The sequence below is a fragment of the Carassius auratus genome, chromosome 27 (assembly GCF_003368295.1).
Source record: "Carassius auratus strain Wakin chromosome 27, ASM336829v1, whole genome shotgun sequence".
In the NCBI taxonomy this organism is placed as follows: Eukaryota; Metazoa; Chordata; class Actinopteri; order Cypriniformes; family Cyprinidae; genus Carassius; species Carassius auratus.
In genome coordinates, this window is record NC_039269.1 from 18,349,644 (window position 1) to 18,367,513 (window position 17,870).

General features: G+C 36.3%; 1 protein-coding gene across 5 annotated transcripts in view; it reads right to left on the reverse strand.

Moving 5' to 3' along the window:
- The window catches only part of tnk2b (tyrosine kinase, non-receptor, 2b), a 155,572-nt gene that overhangs the window by 24,495 nt on the left and 113,207 nt on the right, over positions 1-17,870 (reverse strand). For all 5 annotated transcript variants that reach the window (XM_026206353.1, XM_026206350.1, XM_026206348.1 and 2 more), the window contains 6 exons: positions 15,333-15,485; positions 14,755-15,032; positions 14,322-14,448; positions 13,553-13,794; positions 11,426-11,620; positions 7,156-7,247 (listed from right to left, as the gene is read on the reverse strand). In XM_026206353.1, coding sequence (XP_026062138.1) covers positions 7,156-7,247; positions 11,426-11,620; positions 13,553-13,794; positions 14,322-14,448; positions 14,755-15,032; positions 15,333-15,485 — 1,087 coding nt within the window. The remainder of the gene's footprint in view (positions 1-7,155; positions 7,248-11,425; positions 11,621-13,552; positions 13,795-14,321; positions 14,449-14,754; positions 15,033-15,332; positions 15,486-17,870) is intronic.

Below are 17,870 nucleotides of genomic sequence, written 5' to 3' on the forward strand. Positions count from 1 at the left end.
TGTTCACGTGAACAGAGGTGTGAACCATCTCAAGCCATAAGAGCTGACCGAACAAGGTCCGCTCTCTCTTCGTTCTCTGACACGCTGCTCTCCAGTCGACCCTGGTCGCTTCCGCTCGTCCCTCCGAGCGGCCTCGGGCCGCTCTAACATCGCCGTCCCTCTCAGCAGGGAGGTGGAGAGGACAGCCATTCCCATGGCTCCTCCGGAAGCTTTTGTTTTCGTTGTTTTGTTTTGTTTTCTTTACTAAGTTTATTCACCTATTCGCCTCTCCACATGAGGAAGACGAATTCTGAAACACTGCCTTGTTAAACCTTTCGAATACCGCGCGATTCCGCAGCAGCCCCGGGCTGGAAGACAGAACAAAGACAGTTTTAAAAGACCAGCGCACAAAGCGTCACAAAAAGACCACGCTCACGCACACTGGACACTTTGCAAGTATAATTTTTCTATGGAGATTTAAATGCTGCTTTAAAGTTGGTCTATGATTTGATTCGTTTGGTGTCTTTCAAGTTTACTGTCTGTGAGTTTACATAACCGAGCTCATTCTGTGACCATGCTGTCTCTCTCTCACCTCCCCCCCTCCCCTCTCTAATTCATTCTCTCTCTCTTTCTCTCTCTCTCTCTCTCTCTCTCTCTCTCTCTCTCTCTCCCTTATTTGGATTCCGTTATGTCTTGTACAAAGTTTACTGTCTGTATTGTCATACACGTATTTACTTTGTGTGATTTGTAGTTTGATGTATTAGTTCAATTATTAAAAACCCATATATTCATGATTGCCTTTGCCTCCACACCGCTCACATTACGAGTCACTGAAGTGTCTGATCTTTAGCTACAAGCTTTATTTTGAGAAACTACATGTATCATAATGATAGGATAATGTTTTCATGGCCAGAGAATATTTTTCCTTGAATTATAAGAAGTGATAACTTTATTGAAAATTGATAAGTTAATCTTAAGGCCTTTTACTGGACAAACCACTGTTTGATTTGCAGTAATTTACAGTAAGAGATATCACAATAATTCATATGAAGAATGGAATATTGACATATTAATGAGTAAATAACAGTGCCCCGTAATGAGTTATTGATAAATGCAATTGAGCTATTTTTCATAATCAATAATATGAATGTAACTGTCATATGAGATATATATTAATCATATTCCTGATTAATTATTCAAATTCCCTATATATCATTTGAGTTATTTATTATGTACAACCCAATGTTGTTACAAACATGTTATACATATCTAATCATTTCTGTAATACATTTTCATTTTAATTTTGCAACTTAAAGCGTTCAAATTAGTATTAATTTTACATATTAAAACTGGTGTATTAAATGGCAAATGAAAATTATGTAATTTCATTTTCATTTTCATTTTGCACCAAAAGTTGCACAAATGTATTGGAAAATGTAAATGTAAATACAGAAATGCATTGCCATTTTACATATTGCATTATCATTTTGCATATTACATCCCAAATTGAATATTGCTACACATTAGAACAGTCATGTACTGTAGATGCAGTATATCTTGCATTTATCCAAAGAAACTATTGAACACTAACATGTCTCATAGTGTGTCTAAGTGATTTTATAAAGGTGAAGGTTGTGTAGGTTAATATGGTCTCACTGAGACAGGTAAACAACTGCCACTGATATTAACAGAAATGCTAACAGAGATCTTTAGCTTCTACATACAAAAATGGTGGTTCAGTCTATAACTACAAGGGTTTGTGAAACTGTTGCCGGTATCTACAGATTATTGTTTGATCTCAAACTAAATGTTTTTGTGAAAAATAAAAAAATAAAAAAATAAAGGAAAAACAAAATACTACAAAATGTATGGTAGGTCGCTAACCAAAATGCCTAATATTGCCGTGTGTACCACCGCTGTCACAGGGCCACAGCATTAACTGCAAGTCAGTTGCATGTTAAAGTCATTCACAACTACTGCCAGGTGGCACAAAGGGTCAGTTTGCAAACTGACTGGAATTATATTTTGTTTTGCAAACAGAGATCAAATAATGAAATAAAACAAAATAACATGAAAATATAGCATTCTTAAAAATCATTAGAAAATTTTGTTAACATTTATTTTTAGAAAGTAAATTTCAAAACGTGAGATACTCACATAGGCTTCAGACTAATGCATCAAAGAAAATAAATGAATGAATTTACACAGAGGCTCTTACTGCATGTTGTGGTTACTAAACAGTCATTATGAAAACCATTCAAACTACACTATTTCCTTATGTTGTGTTAAGGGGCTTTCATTTCGATCTACAAGCTAATGAAAGTTTTTGAACGAAAAATCCTGACCTTGGTTGTTGTTCCCTCTTTCCTTCACAAAAACCGATACAAAAAGATAGCTGACTTGGAATCACAGCTCCAGAATCTGACTAGATATAATCAACTCCAGGGTTTCCCCATTCATTGATTTATTTGTGGTGGGCCGCCACAATATCAAAACTGACCGCCACAAAATAGATTTTCCAAAAGGCTTTGACTTCATTGAATGAACAAAAACTGGTGCAGGTGTTTTTATATCACTGTATTTCAGAAGGTAACCGACTGTATGTAGAACATTTTCGATGTCATTTTCATTTTATCTTGCATGTAATGCCTGATAAAGCAGTGTGAGCTCCGCGCTGCTTTACAGCCATTAGCGGAGAAACCTCTATCTCTCCAACTCTCAAAGTGCCTCCTGCTGGCAGAAAATGAATTTGGATATGGGGGCCGGGGAGTACCGCCACAAATACAGTGTAAGGCTGTGGGAAACACTGAACGTTGTTTCTCAGACAATAAACTCAGCAAAATCATGGCAGTTAGGTCCAAACTCAATTCATTACGGAGATCCAGGGCAGAATAAAATATCTTGAGCGGAGGTCTTACGGGTTTGGAACGACACGTGAGTCATTAATGACATAATTTTCATTTTTGGATGAACTAGCCATTTAATATATGCTGCTTTGTACTATTTTCAGTTTTGCACAGGTTTAATTGTATGTGGCAACGCTGCAGTCATTTTACAATAAAAATGTAAAAAATATATTGCAGTTATAAGAAACTGTCCCAAGATATCATGTAGGCCTAATCATTTTTAGTTTCATTATTGGGCAGTTCCAGCATTAGTGACGTGACGGTCAAAATCTGAAATATAATATAGAAATCTGAAATAAATATAACCAATATAGTGAACCATCCTCTTTATATTTTTCTAAATCCCAGAGTCCTGTAATTTACAATGCACAAACCAGAAGCAACAATATCTGCAGAATGGAGGTTTGACTATTCTCAAAAAATAAAATATGCCTATAAATTTAATTAAAATATTTTGTGTTTCAGAGGAAAAATCAATGTTACGTTTTGGACCATTCTGAAAGAAGAATTTATGCAAACGTGTATAAAATGCTTTAAAAACTTCAACCGAGATGTCTACACTGTAAAACCGAACAGTGAAATTAATCAAATGAAATTAGTTAATTGCACTCAAATAATAATGAAACTTCATTGGACTTAATTTAAATAAGTTCTGTTAACTCAAAAATTTGTTGTAGTGAGGTGAACTTAAAATTATTGTGTTTTCTAGTTCCCAGCATGCTTTGCATCAGAAAACAAGGAAAATAAATTTAGAAATTAAGTGTTATTTTGTGTGTTTTTACACAAGATTAACATAGAGGGACATAAGTTAATACATAAATGTTGTGTTATATTAGATTGTACAAAGGTTTATGTTATGTTGGATTTGTAGTGTTACCGTTGTGGACAGGATGGACAGCAAAAGCCTAATTTTGAGTGTATTTCCCACATTATAGGAGTTTAAAAATAGATAAAATTATGAGTGAATTACTCCCTAATTATAAGTTTAGAAATATAATTAAGATAACTCTGAGATAATTTAAGGCAACTGGAATTAAATTTTTTAAGTTTATGTAAACTTAAAACATTTAAAAACATCACTTAAATGTTTTTGTGTAATCTGTTACAAAATATTTTTTGAGTTCTGTGAATTTATCAGGGTTTACGGTGTAGCAGGAATTTAATAAAGCTGCCCCCAGTGTTATATTTTTTTAATTACTAGTAGTGGTTCATTTAAGGCATTATTCAACTAATCATACATTTATATTAAATTAACACAATCTAATCCAGTGGTTCCCAACCTTTTTCAACTCGCGGCCCACACAACAAAACACATATGTTTGCGCGGCCCACTTCAAAAAAATTAACTGACCCCGCTATTGTTGGGTTAATAACTTAGTACTCAGAAGCTAGATTTTAAACTATATTTATTGAAAAACTAGGGCTGTGCGATATGGAAAAAAAAAAAAAAAAACTATCGCAATTTTTTTGATCAATTTTGCAATTGTGCTTTTACAGTCATAAATGCATTCAGGATTCATTTGAAACATATTTCCAAAAGAAAACCAATCAGAGCTTTATCAAAAAGTTGTAACATCTCTAGAACAGACATAAGTCAAAATTATCACTATAGTGAAGATGTAAAAAAATGTATAGACTTGTGGCAAAAAAAAAAAAAAAGAAAAAAAATCCTGTATACAGGGACTTTTTTTTCTTTTTTGCCATGCATTGTTCATAGAGCTCATTAATTGTAGCGGTGCCTCAGGTGTTTGCAGTGTGTATACAGTATGTGTATGCGGTCAGCAGTGAGAGCGCATAAATATAACGCGAAAGCACATTAAAATAATGCACGAGTGCGAATCTCTCTGTTCGCAGCAGATTTCATTTGCTCTGTCACAAAACCGGTCGTGCTTGCTCAGATACACGCTGCTCTGCGCGGAGAGAGTGTGCAAACTTAAAACGTGTCTCCTCTCACTTAAACTGCATCCTGTTCACTAACAAATTCACTCTATGCTCATGTGTTAGACATGAATTATTTTCGCACGTTTTTATTTCTAGCCTTTTACCGCAGTGAGAACGCTCTGATCCGTCAACATTGGCTCAGAAAAAAGGCGCATCACAGACAGTGTGTGAACCTGGAGTTAGGCATATGCGCACGATCAAATCGTGATTTTAGGACGTTTTCTTTTAATCGCACAGCCCTAGAATGGACTGGAAATGAACAGAAAATAATTGGCGGCCCACCTGCAATACCACTGGGCCGCGGACCACAGGTTGAAAACCACTGATCTAATCCATAATGAGCCATAATATATTCTGGGCTCAGGCACACACATTAAGTTTGCCACAAAGCAAAGGCAGAAGTAGCCTATTAATTGTGAAAAAGGAGACATTGTAATTATATATTAATAAACTGTTGTTTTCTTGTAGGCTGCAAGATGACATTCACGATGCTGACTCTCATCTCCACAGTAGCTTATACTCGACGTGCCTTTGGAGAGAAATGCAACCTTCACAGATTAAATAATAGTATTTGCTTTAGTTTTGAATTTGTTCATTTAAAAGTAGACATTTTAAGCTTTCTGTAGATATATTTCTCAAGTATGTGAGGCACCCCAATTTTAAGTTATTTTATTATCAGGAAAAAATCAAGTGGTCGCGTGGGCACCTCCCTGTCGGGCATGCGCATTAATAATTTTCACAATGAATAGAACACATTTCTTTTAGGTTACAGTATGGGATCCGCATTAAAAATACATCTTCACAGGTCTACAACCAAGACAGATGCAGTTATAATTTGTAAATTGAAGGCTATTTGATATATATACAAATTTTGCTACCTATATATATATATATATATATATAAAGGTAGCAAAATTTGCTACCTATATATATATATATATATATATATATATATATATATATATATATATATATATATATATATATATATATATATATATAGGTAGCAAAATGTGGCAATTGGCTATTTTATAGACTAACTTGAGGTGCTGTGCATTTAAGTTAGCCAAACAAATGTTTACATTTACATACTGATTTTTCCATATTTGGAATTATAAAAACAAGTAGAAAATATGTTGATTTCATTCTCATTTTTCCCAAAAGAAATCAACAGAATTTCTACGTAAGGTTAGAAAACCAGGGAGATTTTGCATTTATTTTAAATGACATGAACAACATTGATTCAACATGATTTTAGCATACATACCTGACGTAGATGGGGCAACAACCAGAGACGAGCTAGCTAGGCAATCGATACACATAATGCACTTTTGAAAGATGCTTTGACAGATTGCTTGTGTTTCCACCCTTACATGCAAATATTGTTTTGCACTTATGACAACGAGCGTTGTCAGCATTAACTCTAGTGGAGTATAACCACACTTTGGAACATTTTGCTCTCTCCGCCATCGTCACTCTTTGTATTAAGCGGGAGTTTTCATACTGTTATGCGTGTACCGCACTCGTTCATGTTGTGTGTGTGTGTGTGTGTGTGTGTGTGACTGACAGACAGCCTCCGCAGCGCGCATGCGAGTTCTTGCAGATCTCACAGACAAACGTCTTAATAATATCACAAATTAGAAATGTTTGGTAAGATAACATGTGCACGATAACATTAAGCAAATCTCTTCGCCATCGTCACACTTATTATTAAGCAGGAGTTTATGTACAGTTAAGGCATGTGCGTGCGCTCGTTGTGGTGTGTGTGTGTGAGTGTGTGACTGACAGACAGTCTCCGCGCCGTGCATGAGAGTTCACTCAGATATCACGGACAAACGTCTTAATATAATCGCACATTAGAAATGTTTGGCGAGATTAAATGTGCGCGACAACATTATTAAGCAAAAATACATAGCACATTATTTTTTTTCCTCCAGTACCGAAAGCAGAACCGATACCGTCAGATCTTACTGATACTACGGTCTTTCGTAATTTAGCCCTGGGGCCAGTTTAATACCGGGTTTCGGTACCCATCCCTCTTTTGTGAACTATCTCCTCATTGGTCACAATGTCTATTAACCATTTCTGTTCTGGGTTTTAGCTCATAGCAGCATTTACAAATTTGAGTGAGAAGAAACATTTCTTATCAATAAAACAGTTGTGTTGCCTAGTATTTTTGATGAATCTATGATAAATTTTTTTACATTACATTTCTTCAGGCCTAAAAAAACACAATTTTAAAATACTTTAACATTTCTAGTTTTTCTATGACCATGGGAAGCATGTTTAATAATGTTTGCACTTTAATAACTGAAAGGCATTTGCTCACTCTTAACACGTCCAGGGAGTTGAGTTGGTCTGGCAGAGTTCAGCTCCAGCCCCAGCACATCTGGAGGATCCATGGGATTCCCAAGATAAAGACTGCAAAAGAAACAGAATGACACAAAAGCATTTAACAGCCAATCAGTGTATATAAGAGACCATTTATTAAACCTTAGTTTTGAGAAAAACAGGCTCTGGAACTCTTGCCAGACTAAGATTTAATGACAGTGTATAACCAAAGTAGTAAAAAGACATTTCAGATTTTAACAGCAGCCCTTATATTTCACTGGATATTTATGGAGGTATTTACAGCTGTGATTTCAGTGGATGCAGCCAAGTATAGGGCAGAGATCAAGTGTAGTGTGTTCTGCTGCCACCTTGTGTTGATGGAGCAAAGTGCTTATATGCTGTCCTCGTGCAAAACTTGGGCCTTGGCTTCAAGTTAGTGAATGTAGCAATTTACTAATTGGCCATGACAGAAGTAACTGTCCATCCATTGGACAGGCCTACTAGTCTACACAGTTAAACTTTGCTTTTTAGTCCTCACTACAAACAAACTCAAGCCCGGCTCACACTGTGTGATTTTTTAAAAGTCTTTTAGGATTGTACTTGTCAGACTGTACGAACATGATGAGCATGTCACACTATAGGATCTCAGTTAAAAATGGGTACATGCATGAAAACTTGTCCAGAGTTCTACGTTCAGTGACTGCGAGCTGCAATGCACACAGGGTTGTAAAGTTGTTTGTCATTAAAAGTATATGAATGGTGGCAATACCGGTGTATTTATGCAGAATAGTGCAAGCAGCACTACACACCCACATAAAACTAAGGCACAGCCGGTGTTTATCAAAGCGAAGGCAACAAATCATATGAATTCTGTGAGCGACGAGAGCGCAGGAGTTTATGCGATTAGAATAAATGTCTAACATTAATTCTGATCATGGTATGTCTTTATGAATATGGCATTTATTAAAATGTGCTGTAGTTTTGTGAGCAGCTTATTAAGAGAGAAGCATGGTTCTGTGGGAGGTTAGCAGAACATAAACATGTTTTGTGAGATCACTGGTTACATACAGTAGGTGGGCAACCAGAATGGGTAATACTGCCGCATGTAACGCCACCGCAGGGCCACGGCGTTAACTGCAAGTCAGTTAGTTAGGTGTTAAAATTATTCGCTAAACTTCCGCCAGGTGATGCAAGTGACGGATTGCGTCTGAATGTTACTGAATTATAACTGAATGTATATTATAAAATGTTGGTTTGTAAACTGAGATGAAAGGAAGACATAAACCAACAATGACATCAAAATATAACATTGTAACATCCTTAAAAACCATAAAAAAATGTACAGTGAGTTAATTTCAAAGTCTTAGGCTACAGTCTACTCATAAAATTTTTTAAGAAAGACCTTTACACAAAGGCTCTTATGCATGCTATTGTTATTAAACAGTCATTACACATAAGGCCTATATATATATTTTATTATATTAAAAGCTAAATGTTTTCATTTCGGTTCATTCTTGGTTAAAAAAAATTCTCCTGGTTCCATTTGCAGAGCAAATAGTTATTATTCTTGATTTTTCAAACTGCTAACACTTTGAATTTTCTAAATTATGCCTTTACTGTGTGACTAAAAATGGAGTATTATCTGTTTCAGCTGTTTGATCGCGCTGGTGCCTCGCGCACAGATTCAATGGAAACAGCAGTCGTTCAACATGCCATTCGGCATGAGCAGCGGTCCACTTTGGCATATTTTTGCTCATTATGATTTTTTTCGTTGATTCTGAAACACGTGTGAACTACAAAGCCTATTTTACCTAATGAATAATAGTTAAGCTTCAAATGGACAACATCACGAATATGGAAACTTTAGGATTTGTCCCGATTGAGAGAGATAAGCCCAACCTTACCTCATGTTTAGACTTAAATTAATTAATAAATAATTTTTTGTTTGTTTATAGCTAAGCCTATATTATTATATACTGCAATTATATTGATCCATTAGAATTCTATATTTTAATTCTTGTTCTGTTCTGATAAATTTGTTAAATTTAAAGGATTTGTTGCAATGTGAAGGGAACTAAAAATATCCTGTGGGTACATTAGCCTATAACATTATTATGCCTACCGTTATTATTTCTAAATGTAATAAAATACAACTTATGCAAACTTTTTTATTGCCTCTGAAAATTACTTCAATGTGCATCACGTTCACTTCTCTGGCACAGAATCTGCCTCCAGAGTTTTATACAGGAATTGTTCATTTTAAAAAAAAAATCTAATTATATTGTTAGTTTTATGCTAACAGGCAATCAAGGTCTTCGGATACTATACAAGATAATTTAGGCTATTTAACGTGCATTGTAACATTTTACCCTTTCAACTAGGGCTCGCTGTGAAGCCCTTACGGACCATTTTGAAAGCAGAATTTATGCAAACACGTGTAAAATGCTTTAAAAACTTTAACAGAGATGTCTAGAGGGTATTTAATAGATCTGTCCCCCATGTATGATTTTTTTGTTTACTTGTCGCAGGTTTATATCAAATTTACATCTATAATCCATGATAATGAGCCTTAATATATTCCGCGCTCAAGCACATACATTAAGTTTGCCACAAAGCACAGGCAATAGTAGCCTAATAATTGTGAAAAGGGAGACATTTTAATTATTTATTAATAAACAAATGTTTTCTTGTCAACTGCAAGATGAAATCCACAGTGCTGACTCTCTCCAAATGGACACGCCTTAAAAGAGAAATGCAACCTTCACAGATTACATAATGCTTTTGTTTTGAATTGATTAGTTTAAAAGTAGACATTTAAACTAAAGCTTTCTGTAGATATATTTCTCATGTATGTGAGACACTCCAATTTCGTGATCGAGAGGGCGCCTCCCTGTCATGAATGCACATTAATAATTTTCACACATACACTTGAATATGAATAATAATTCACATTTTGCATATGCATTACGAAGTAAATATTTTTTTACATGCAATTATCCAAAATAAAACCAAACAATATTTGTAATGAAGATAAATATGTACACAAATAAGAACATACAAATGCAAGAATAATATATATATATTTTACTTTACTTAAATTGTATGAAAGCAAGTAAAGAAGGCTCCCTTTAAAATCACTGAAGTTGTTAATTAATGAAGCTCTTTTTTACAAGGTGTGCATTGTGTTGATTATAATGAGAGAACTTGAGTTTAAACGCAAGGACGTTTTATTAATCACTCCATTCTTTAGCATTTCAGTGATTTAGTTATATCGTGTAGGTTTAATTTATTCATTTCTTGTTTTAATTAGGCCTAAATAATGGGAGCGAAATTATACAGTGCCACACGTTTTACTAAAATAAAGGAAATCATTTATAAAACACACAACAATTTCTTAACCAGTGTACAGACAAATATCTTTTTCACAATAAGTTATCTGCCAAAATAAAGAACATGCAACGAATAAAGTAGTGCGTGACAAAAATGCATGTTGTTTTATTAAAGGAATTGTAAAATCTAAATTTAAATATAGGCTTCATATGTAAGAATATTGACATTTTGCATATAGATCCATGTATGTAGCCTAGCTCATTAAATAGGCTACCACTTTTAATGCTCCGATGCAAAGTAAACAACCATTTCTTTAGAATAATATAACACATAATTAATATTATATAAATACTACTGCACACCTGTTAAATGTTTTTAAAATCTAAAATATGGTGTAATACTGTGTAGCTTAGAGAAAATATAAGCACAGGCTCATAGGCAGGGCCGTAGCCAGGGTTTGTGGGGCCCCGGTGCAGGTCGTACCCGTGGACCCTGTTTGAAATTGTGTAAATAGCACGAATAAACAATAATAACAACATTTAAGAAATTCAATAAAGAACAGTGAGTGGTTTTCTCCTGTTTCATTTCTTGGGGATACTCGCAAAGACGAGTTTTTGTATGTGTCGTTTCAAGAGCAAGAAGTGACCAAACTCAATTCATTGTTCATGGACATGGACTGGTGGATCTCTGTGCGTGCTGTGATTTTTAAACTATTTTGTGTTTGTATGTTTAAACTGGTAAGGTGTATTTTTTTTTTCAGGCATGGTGTGAAGCGAAGAAGAGCTCAGTTCAATGTTTGCCACCAACATACAAATTGCCACTAGCATAAAAAAAAAAAACCTGGAGAACTGTCAATTAAAACTCATTATTTCAGAGAACACAATAAAAACTACAGAAATTACACAATGTACATTTGAGATTACATTTCAGACACTCACTCATCGATCCTGTCAGGAAAGCCCCAGCAGCGGTGAGGGTTACTGTCTCCATGGCCAGTGTGAATAAAGCTGTTCTTCAGTGGACGGCTTATGTCATGGGCAGAAAGACCTGCCACTGACGTGACTGTGTTCCTGGGAAACTGACCAACCTTCAGGGTACGCTTATTCTGACCTCTCCACCAGTAGTTCTCTGCCCTGCAGGACACACAGAGACCGTTTAAAGACAAAAACATAGCTTCTCTCTTATTTGGCTACTACTAAGGAGGGCTAGGAACTGAGAACTCATTTTTATTCGCTTTTTTTATTATTATAATTTTAACAGTTTTTGAACAGTTTTTGCAACCAGTACTGAATAAATCCAGAGGAGTGAATTATATGAGCATATTATTGTTAGTATATCAATAGCACTGAACCAAAAAATCAAGTCTCTATTTTATTCACATTTTGTCTTATTTTTATTATTTTAATTAACTCCTCAACAACTGTTTCCTTTGAAGAACTAGGATTTTCACATTTACTCATTTTCACATTACCTCATGTTCCCAACCCTAAATATCTTTCTTCTGTTGTGCACAGAAAATTATATTTTTAAGAATGCTGGTGAACAATAGTTGATGGTAGCCATTCAATTGTTTGGAAAGAAACCCATACAGGTTTGGAACTTGAGGGTGAGTAAATTATAATTTCTTTCTTTTTTCTTTAATTACTTTTGGATTAACTGTCCTTTTAAATTTAATGGCCATTTTTATGATGAACATAAATTTTTCTAATTATGCCAAACAGAATATTTTTTTTAGATAATTGTGAAAATTTTAAAATCCACATCCTTAACCGTTATATAATAAGTCATAAATGTGTGGCAAAATCATGTAAATTCACTGGTTAAAAAGATACAGAAGAACTTTCTGCCATTAAAGCGTATGGATTTCTTAAGTCAAAAAAAAAAGTCTTGATTTCCTTTGGATTCAGAAAGCTACTCCTAACCACTGGGGTAGACTGTTGTTTTCATCTTGTCTGTCCTAAAATCATTAGTCGCGTTTCCACTGTCACTTCCGGGGCTTGATCATGCCTCATCAGTGCTTCCTTGGGGCCAATGGCCCGGGTTTTTTGGCCTGACAAAAACCTTGGGCCAAAGAAGGCCAGCTGAGGCTAGAGGAGTGGTTATGAACAAAGGCAGAGTTTCTCCACATCTGGAGAGCATCAGTGCCATGGATCATTTCAGAGGGCTAACAGCTATAACACCAGCGTTAAAAACTTTTTAAAATAAGTTGAGCTAAAAACTCACTTCCAGTCAGTAGCAAATGTTTGAAATAACTTGATCCGGAGTGGATTATAAACAGCATACAAGGCAGAAATATTTAAAGCGATGCAAAAGACTATGCACGCTAGGCATTAATGTTACTGCAGTAAACATGGTAAATATGATCGCTGGAGAAATCAGCCGTTAGCTTCTTATTCTCGATCACAATCGTGTATTTATTTAGTCAAATATTTTATCTTTTATAAGTCTCGTCTCGAGAGTTTAGCTCCACTTAGCACGTCATCAAAATATAATAATGTTTTTTATTTGGGAGCTTTTATAAAAATACATAAATAATCATTCTTTATAAAGTGATGTATATAGGCTATTGTGACTTCAAATAAACAGAAACAGACTCGACTGAATAACATTTGTGTGACTAATTTTCAATTATGATAAGTGTATCACTTATTATAGTAAAACACTGATGCTTTTGGATTTAAATATTTAACAAAGCATGCAAACAACCAGCCGCTTTTATCATATTCGTTTTGTTATCATGTTCGTTAATTCCAATGACTTATTCCTCATTTGTTTTCTGATAACTTCTCTTTGTTCTGATAACTTCTCTTTGTTGGTGAAATGATGGGGTTGCATGACGTTGTTCCTGAGAGGTGTGGATTCCAGTGACACGGAGCTTTTGCCCGATGATGGAAACGCAGTGCTTTTTTGGCCTCGGTGCTACAGGTCCGAGGCTATTGGCCCCGCCCAACCCATTGTGAGCCCTGGCTCGCACTGGCCCGACAGCAGAAAAACGGCTATTCACTATAAAATAAAAGTGTCACATCAATCATGGAAGTCCCATTACATTCTATATAAAAGCTCACCTGCCCTCTATGATGGTAATGACATCATTCATCTGGATTTGAAGCTTGTCATGTTCATCAAAGTCTTGCAGGGCCCTCATGTCTGTAGGCATGGTCTCCACTAGAAATTCCCTTAGAGCAATGAAGGTGGGCCTGTCATCTGGTTTCTGAGCCCAGCACTGCATCATGACATTATAGATGTCCTGAGGACAGTCCTCGGGCTTAGGAAGCCTTTCACCCGCCTTGTCTATTTTGTGGAGGATCTGTCACAAACAAATTTTTTTTCCTCATGATTTTCTTAACCAGAAAGTGAACACAATCACTAATAGGCTCAAAATGTCTTGATTTTTGGGATTACAGTATTTTCCGGACTATAAGTCGCCCTGTTTTTCATAGTTTGGCTGGTCCTGCAACATATAGTCAGGTGCGACTTATCAAAATTAATTTGACATGAACCAAGAGAAATGAACCAAGAGAAAACATTACCTTCTCCAGCCACAAGATGGCACTCTATGCTGCTCAGTTCTCTTGTAGTCTACCACCGAGCAGGGTAGAGCGCCCTCTCGCGGCTGTAGACGGTAATGTTTTCTCTCAGTTCTTGGTTCTAATTAAATGCGACTTATAGTCCAGTGCGACTTATATGTTTTTTTCCTCATCCTGACGTTTTTTTGGACTGATGCGACTTATACTCAGGTGCGACTTATAGTCCGAAAAATACGGAACTGTTAAATATTTCATTTGGCAGATGTTTATGACTAAATGGAAGTTCAGAGTGGATGAGGAGGGGTACCTGACTACCATTTAGACCCAGCCATGGCTCCTGACCATAGGTAAACATTTCCCACAATGTCACACCAAACATCCATGTGTCTGTTGCGTGTGAAAACGTGCGTGTTTTCAAGCTTTCTGGGGCACACCTATGTAAGAAATAAAACAGCATGCAGAAAGTAGGTCAGTTAAATAAAATGCCTGTAAATAAACAATTAACCAAGGGAAAATGACACGAGGATCATGGACAGTTCAAGTAATCAAATCAAGTACCACAAACAATGACCTCATTCAAATTCAATTCGAATACTGAGTTCTGGCCTGTCACTGCATACAAACAAAACCAACCAAATTATTTAAAGCTCTCCGTATCCCTTATCAACAAATTCAAACCACATGCAAACAAACTTTTCAGTTGTAAATATATATCCAGTCACTCCAACCCTCTCCCTCACCAAGCAAATGGGACTTTGCGATGCTCTTGCATGACGTAATGGTCATCATTCTTAGGCAGCGCCCTCATCAGTCCAAAGTCACCGATTTTGATCTGCTCACTGGAAGCCAGGAGGATGTTTCTGGCGGCCAAGTCTCGGTGGATGAAGCGCTTGGACTCTAGGTAGGCCATGCCATTGGAAATCTGGATGGTGTACTGACACAAGGTGGAAATGAGGAAATGGCCCAGGGTCTTTCGCAAGCGATCCAGCATTGAGCCGAGAGGTGCAAGCTCAGTCACCTTAGAGAAAGAAGGGTAATAAAGAGGGTCATTTAGGGAAGGTAGCAGGGAAAGAAGAGAGGCATGATATTAAGTTTCATTTAATTTCACAACTGAAAAACTGGCAAGAAGCATCTTGCTGTCGGAGACAATGAACACTGCCAATCAGGAATAACTTGAGAAGTCAGTGTCAGAGTCTATGAGAGCACGCAAATGTCAAGCCTTATTTTAGCTCACCCCTCCCTTCTCAAGACCTTGATACTTTAGCACCATGTCTTTGCCACCAATTTGATGTAGACGTTAACACGCACACTCACTCACCATCTTCATGGGGTGTGTGAGGACGACTCCGTAGAGACGGATGAGGTTCTGGTGGTCAAGAGAATGCATGGCATTGACCTCACAGATGAAGTCATCCAGAGCATCTGGTTGGTTGAGCACGTCTGTCTTCAGACACTTCACTGCCACATTGAGCTGAGGAGGACATGTTGAAAGAACAACTCAGACAGGACATCAGCACAAATACATCACAAGTCCCTGCATGAGAACACATCTGCCTTTGCTGGGGAGAGCTTCCAGCAGCTGGACTAACCTGTACACATCACAATCCCACACACGATAATGACCCCCTCTGAGACCTGTGTCTACACTGTTGCTGGTCATCACTGAAGTTCAGAGCATAATCACAGAGCAACTTTATTCCCTGTGCTTAGCTTGAACTCTGGCTGAAGTTCCAACTTTTGGAAAGAAATCATGAAACATCTGCAATTACTCTGACTAAATTATGACCAGACCCATCTGCATTACTTCATTAGTTTAAATAGATTTTAAATGGTTAAACAGGTTTTCTATTTTCAGAAAGAACTAAATAGTGCAAACAAATTGCATCTTTCTGTATGCTATCCTTCTATAAGTTTAAAGCAGGTGTCAATCAAAAAATATTTTGGGAAACTACGTATGAATTGACCTGGTAGTGTCGTCAGTAATATGCATACATCGTTAGAATGTATTTCACACTTTATGTTGTCCAACAGTTGCTTCTGTTGTGTAGGATATTTTCTTCATCTGCTTATTTGCCTTGCATGTGAAAACTGATCAAGTCCAATTCAAGTCAGAAATGTAAAAGCTCTCTGCTCATATCAATTGAGGTGATAAACATGTACAGTGTAGAACACGAATGCAGGACAAGTATCGTACTGAGGGTCAGGGGTTTGTTCAAATCTTAATTTCTATGTTTGAAAAACAGTAATAGTGATGCTTGCCTTAATGCAGTGGTCTCAAACTCAATTCCCAGAGAGACACAGCTCTGCATAGTTTAGCCCCAACCCTAATCAAACGCACCTGATCTAGATAATAAACGTCTTCAGGATTACTAGAAACTTCCAAGCAGATGTGATTTGGAGTTGGTTGGAGCTAAACTCTGCAGAGCTATGGCCCTCCAAAAATTGAGTTAGAGACCACTGCCTTAAAAGCTATAATCATTAAGTTGGATGAGGGTGTTTGAATGTTACATGTATGAAAAGACCAGTTGACAAATCTCAGCTTGGTGCTCACACTTTTCTGTATAGTGCAATGAAGCAGTGTTTGATTTGTACAGATGGCCACAGGAAAGATGTTCCCACTCTAGTCCCATGTGGAAAGAACCCTTTGGTGTGCAATACACACTATCACTTCAGCCTCCGGCTCAGTTCACACGACATCTGACCCCTCATCAGGTCATTAGAGGCCCGTCTCTCCCACAAACCTCCTCTGGAGAACACAGCTGCTACATTGACACATAGAGATCAGTCCTGAAACAGGATATTCACATGGAGCCCTGGAACACCACATAAACAAAAGTATCTAAAAGCTATTCTTTTGTTGGTCTCATTTTCTGAATGTGACAAACAATGTTCCTGCCAAAATGTGCCATTTATGGCATTAATGGTCACACTTTATTTTAAGATCCAATTCTCACCATTAACAAACTATTGACTACAGCTTTTTCCTAAGAAAAAATTGTAAAAAAAAAATTGCAAGGTATTTGTTAAATTCAGGTATTGGGTAGGATTAGGGATGTAAAAAATTTCCAACAAGAATATGTGCTTTATAAGTACTAATAAACAGTCAATATGTTAATAACAGACATGCAAATACGTAACTAGTTAATGGTAAGACCTGGTGTTGGAGATAAAAAAAAAATAAGATTAACAGATAAACATATCACTAAACTGTCAATAATACAATCTGACTCCTCATCTTGAGTACATCCTAGTGCATGACTGAGATGGTGGCTGAATTCTAACTCTGCAAAGCTGGTATTTAAAAAAAAAAGCTCCATCTGTTTTTCCAAACACTTGAACCTTTCCCTCCTCCTCAACTCACCACTAGAACTCTGAATTATTCTGAATAAATTCATTTTTTTTTTGTGATTCTCCCATAATTCTGATGACAAAATGTAAATGACTAAATTTATAAATTGTATTTATTTATTTTTATTATTATTGAATGAAGGAGTCAATGTCTCATTTACAAAGACCTGCTTTTATTGGAGGAAGCAGCATTTGTGAATGAATCTCTGAATGAATGATTCCATGACAAATAAATGTTTTAGTCAAGTTGTTGGCACCTCCAGGCATACAACACAAATAATAAAAATAACTTTAAAAGATGATTGACTCTATTTTGACTTCTAAACTAAAATATTTTATCCCAGTACTTCTGTTATATTGTAACACTGAATTTTTTGTGTAATGTTTATAACACAGAAATAATGATAATGTGTACTATTTGTGAAGCTGTTTCACTCTATACATATTCATGGCAGCTGCTCTCTCCTGATCAACGGTAGCATGAACGACGATTTGAATGATTTCAATG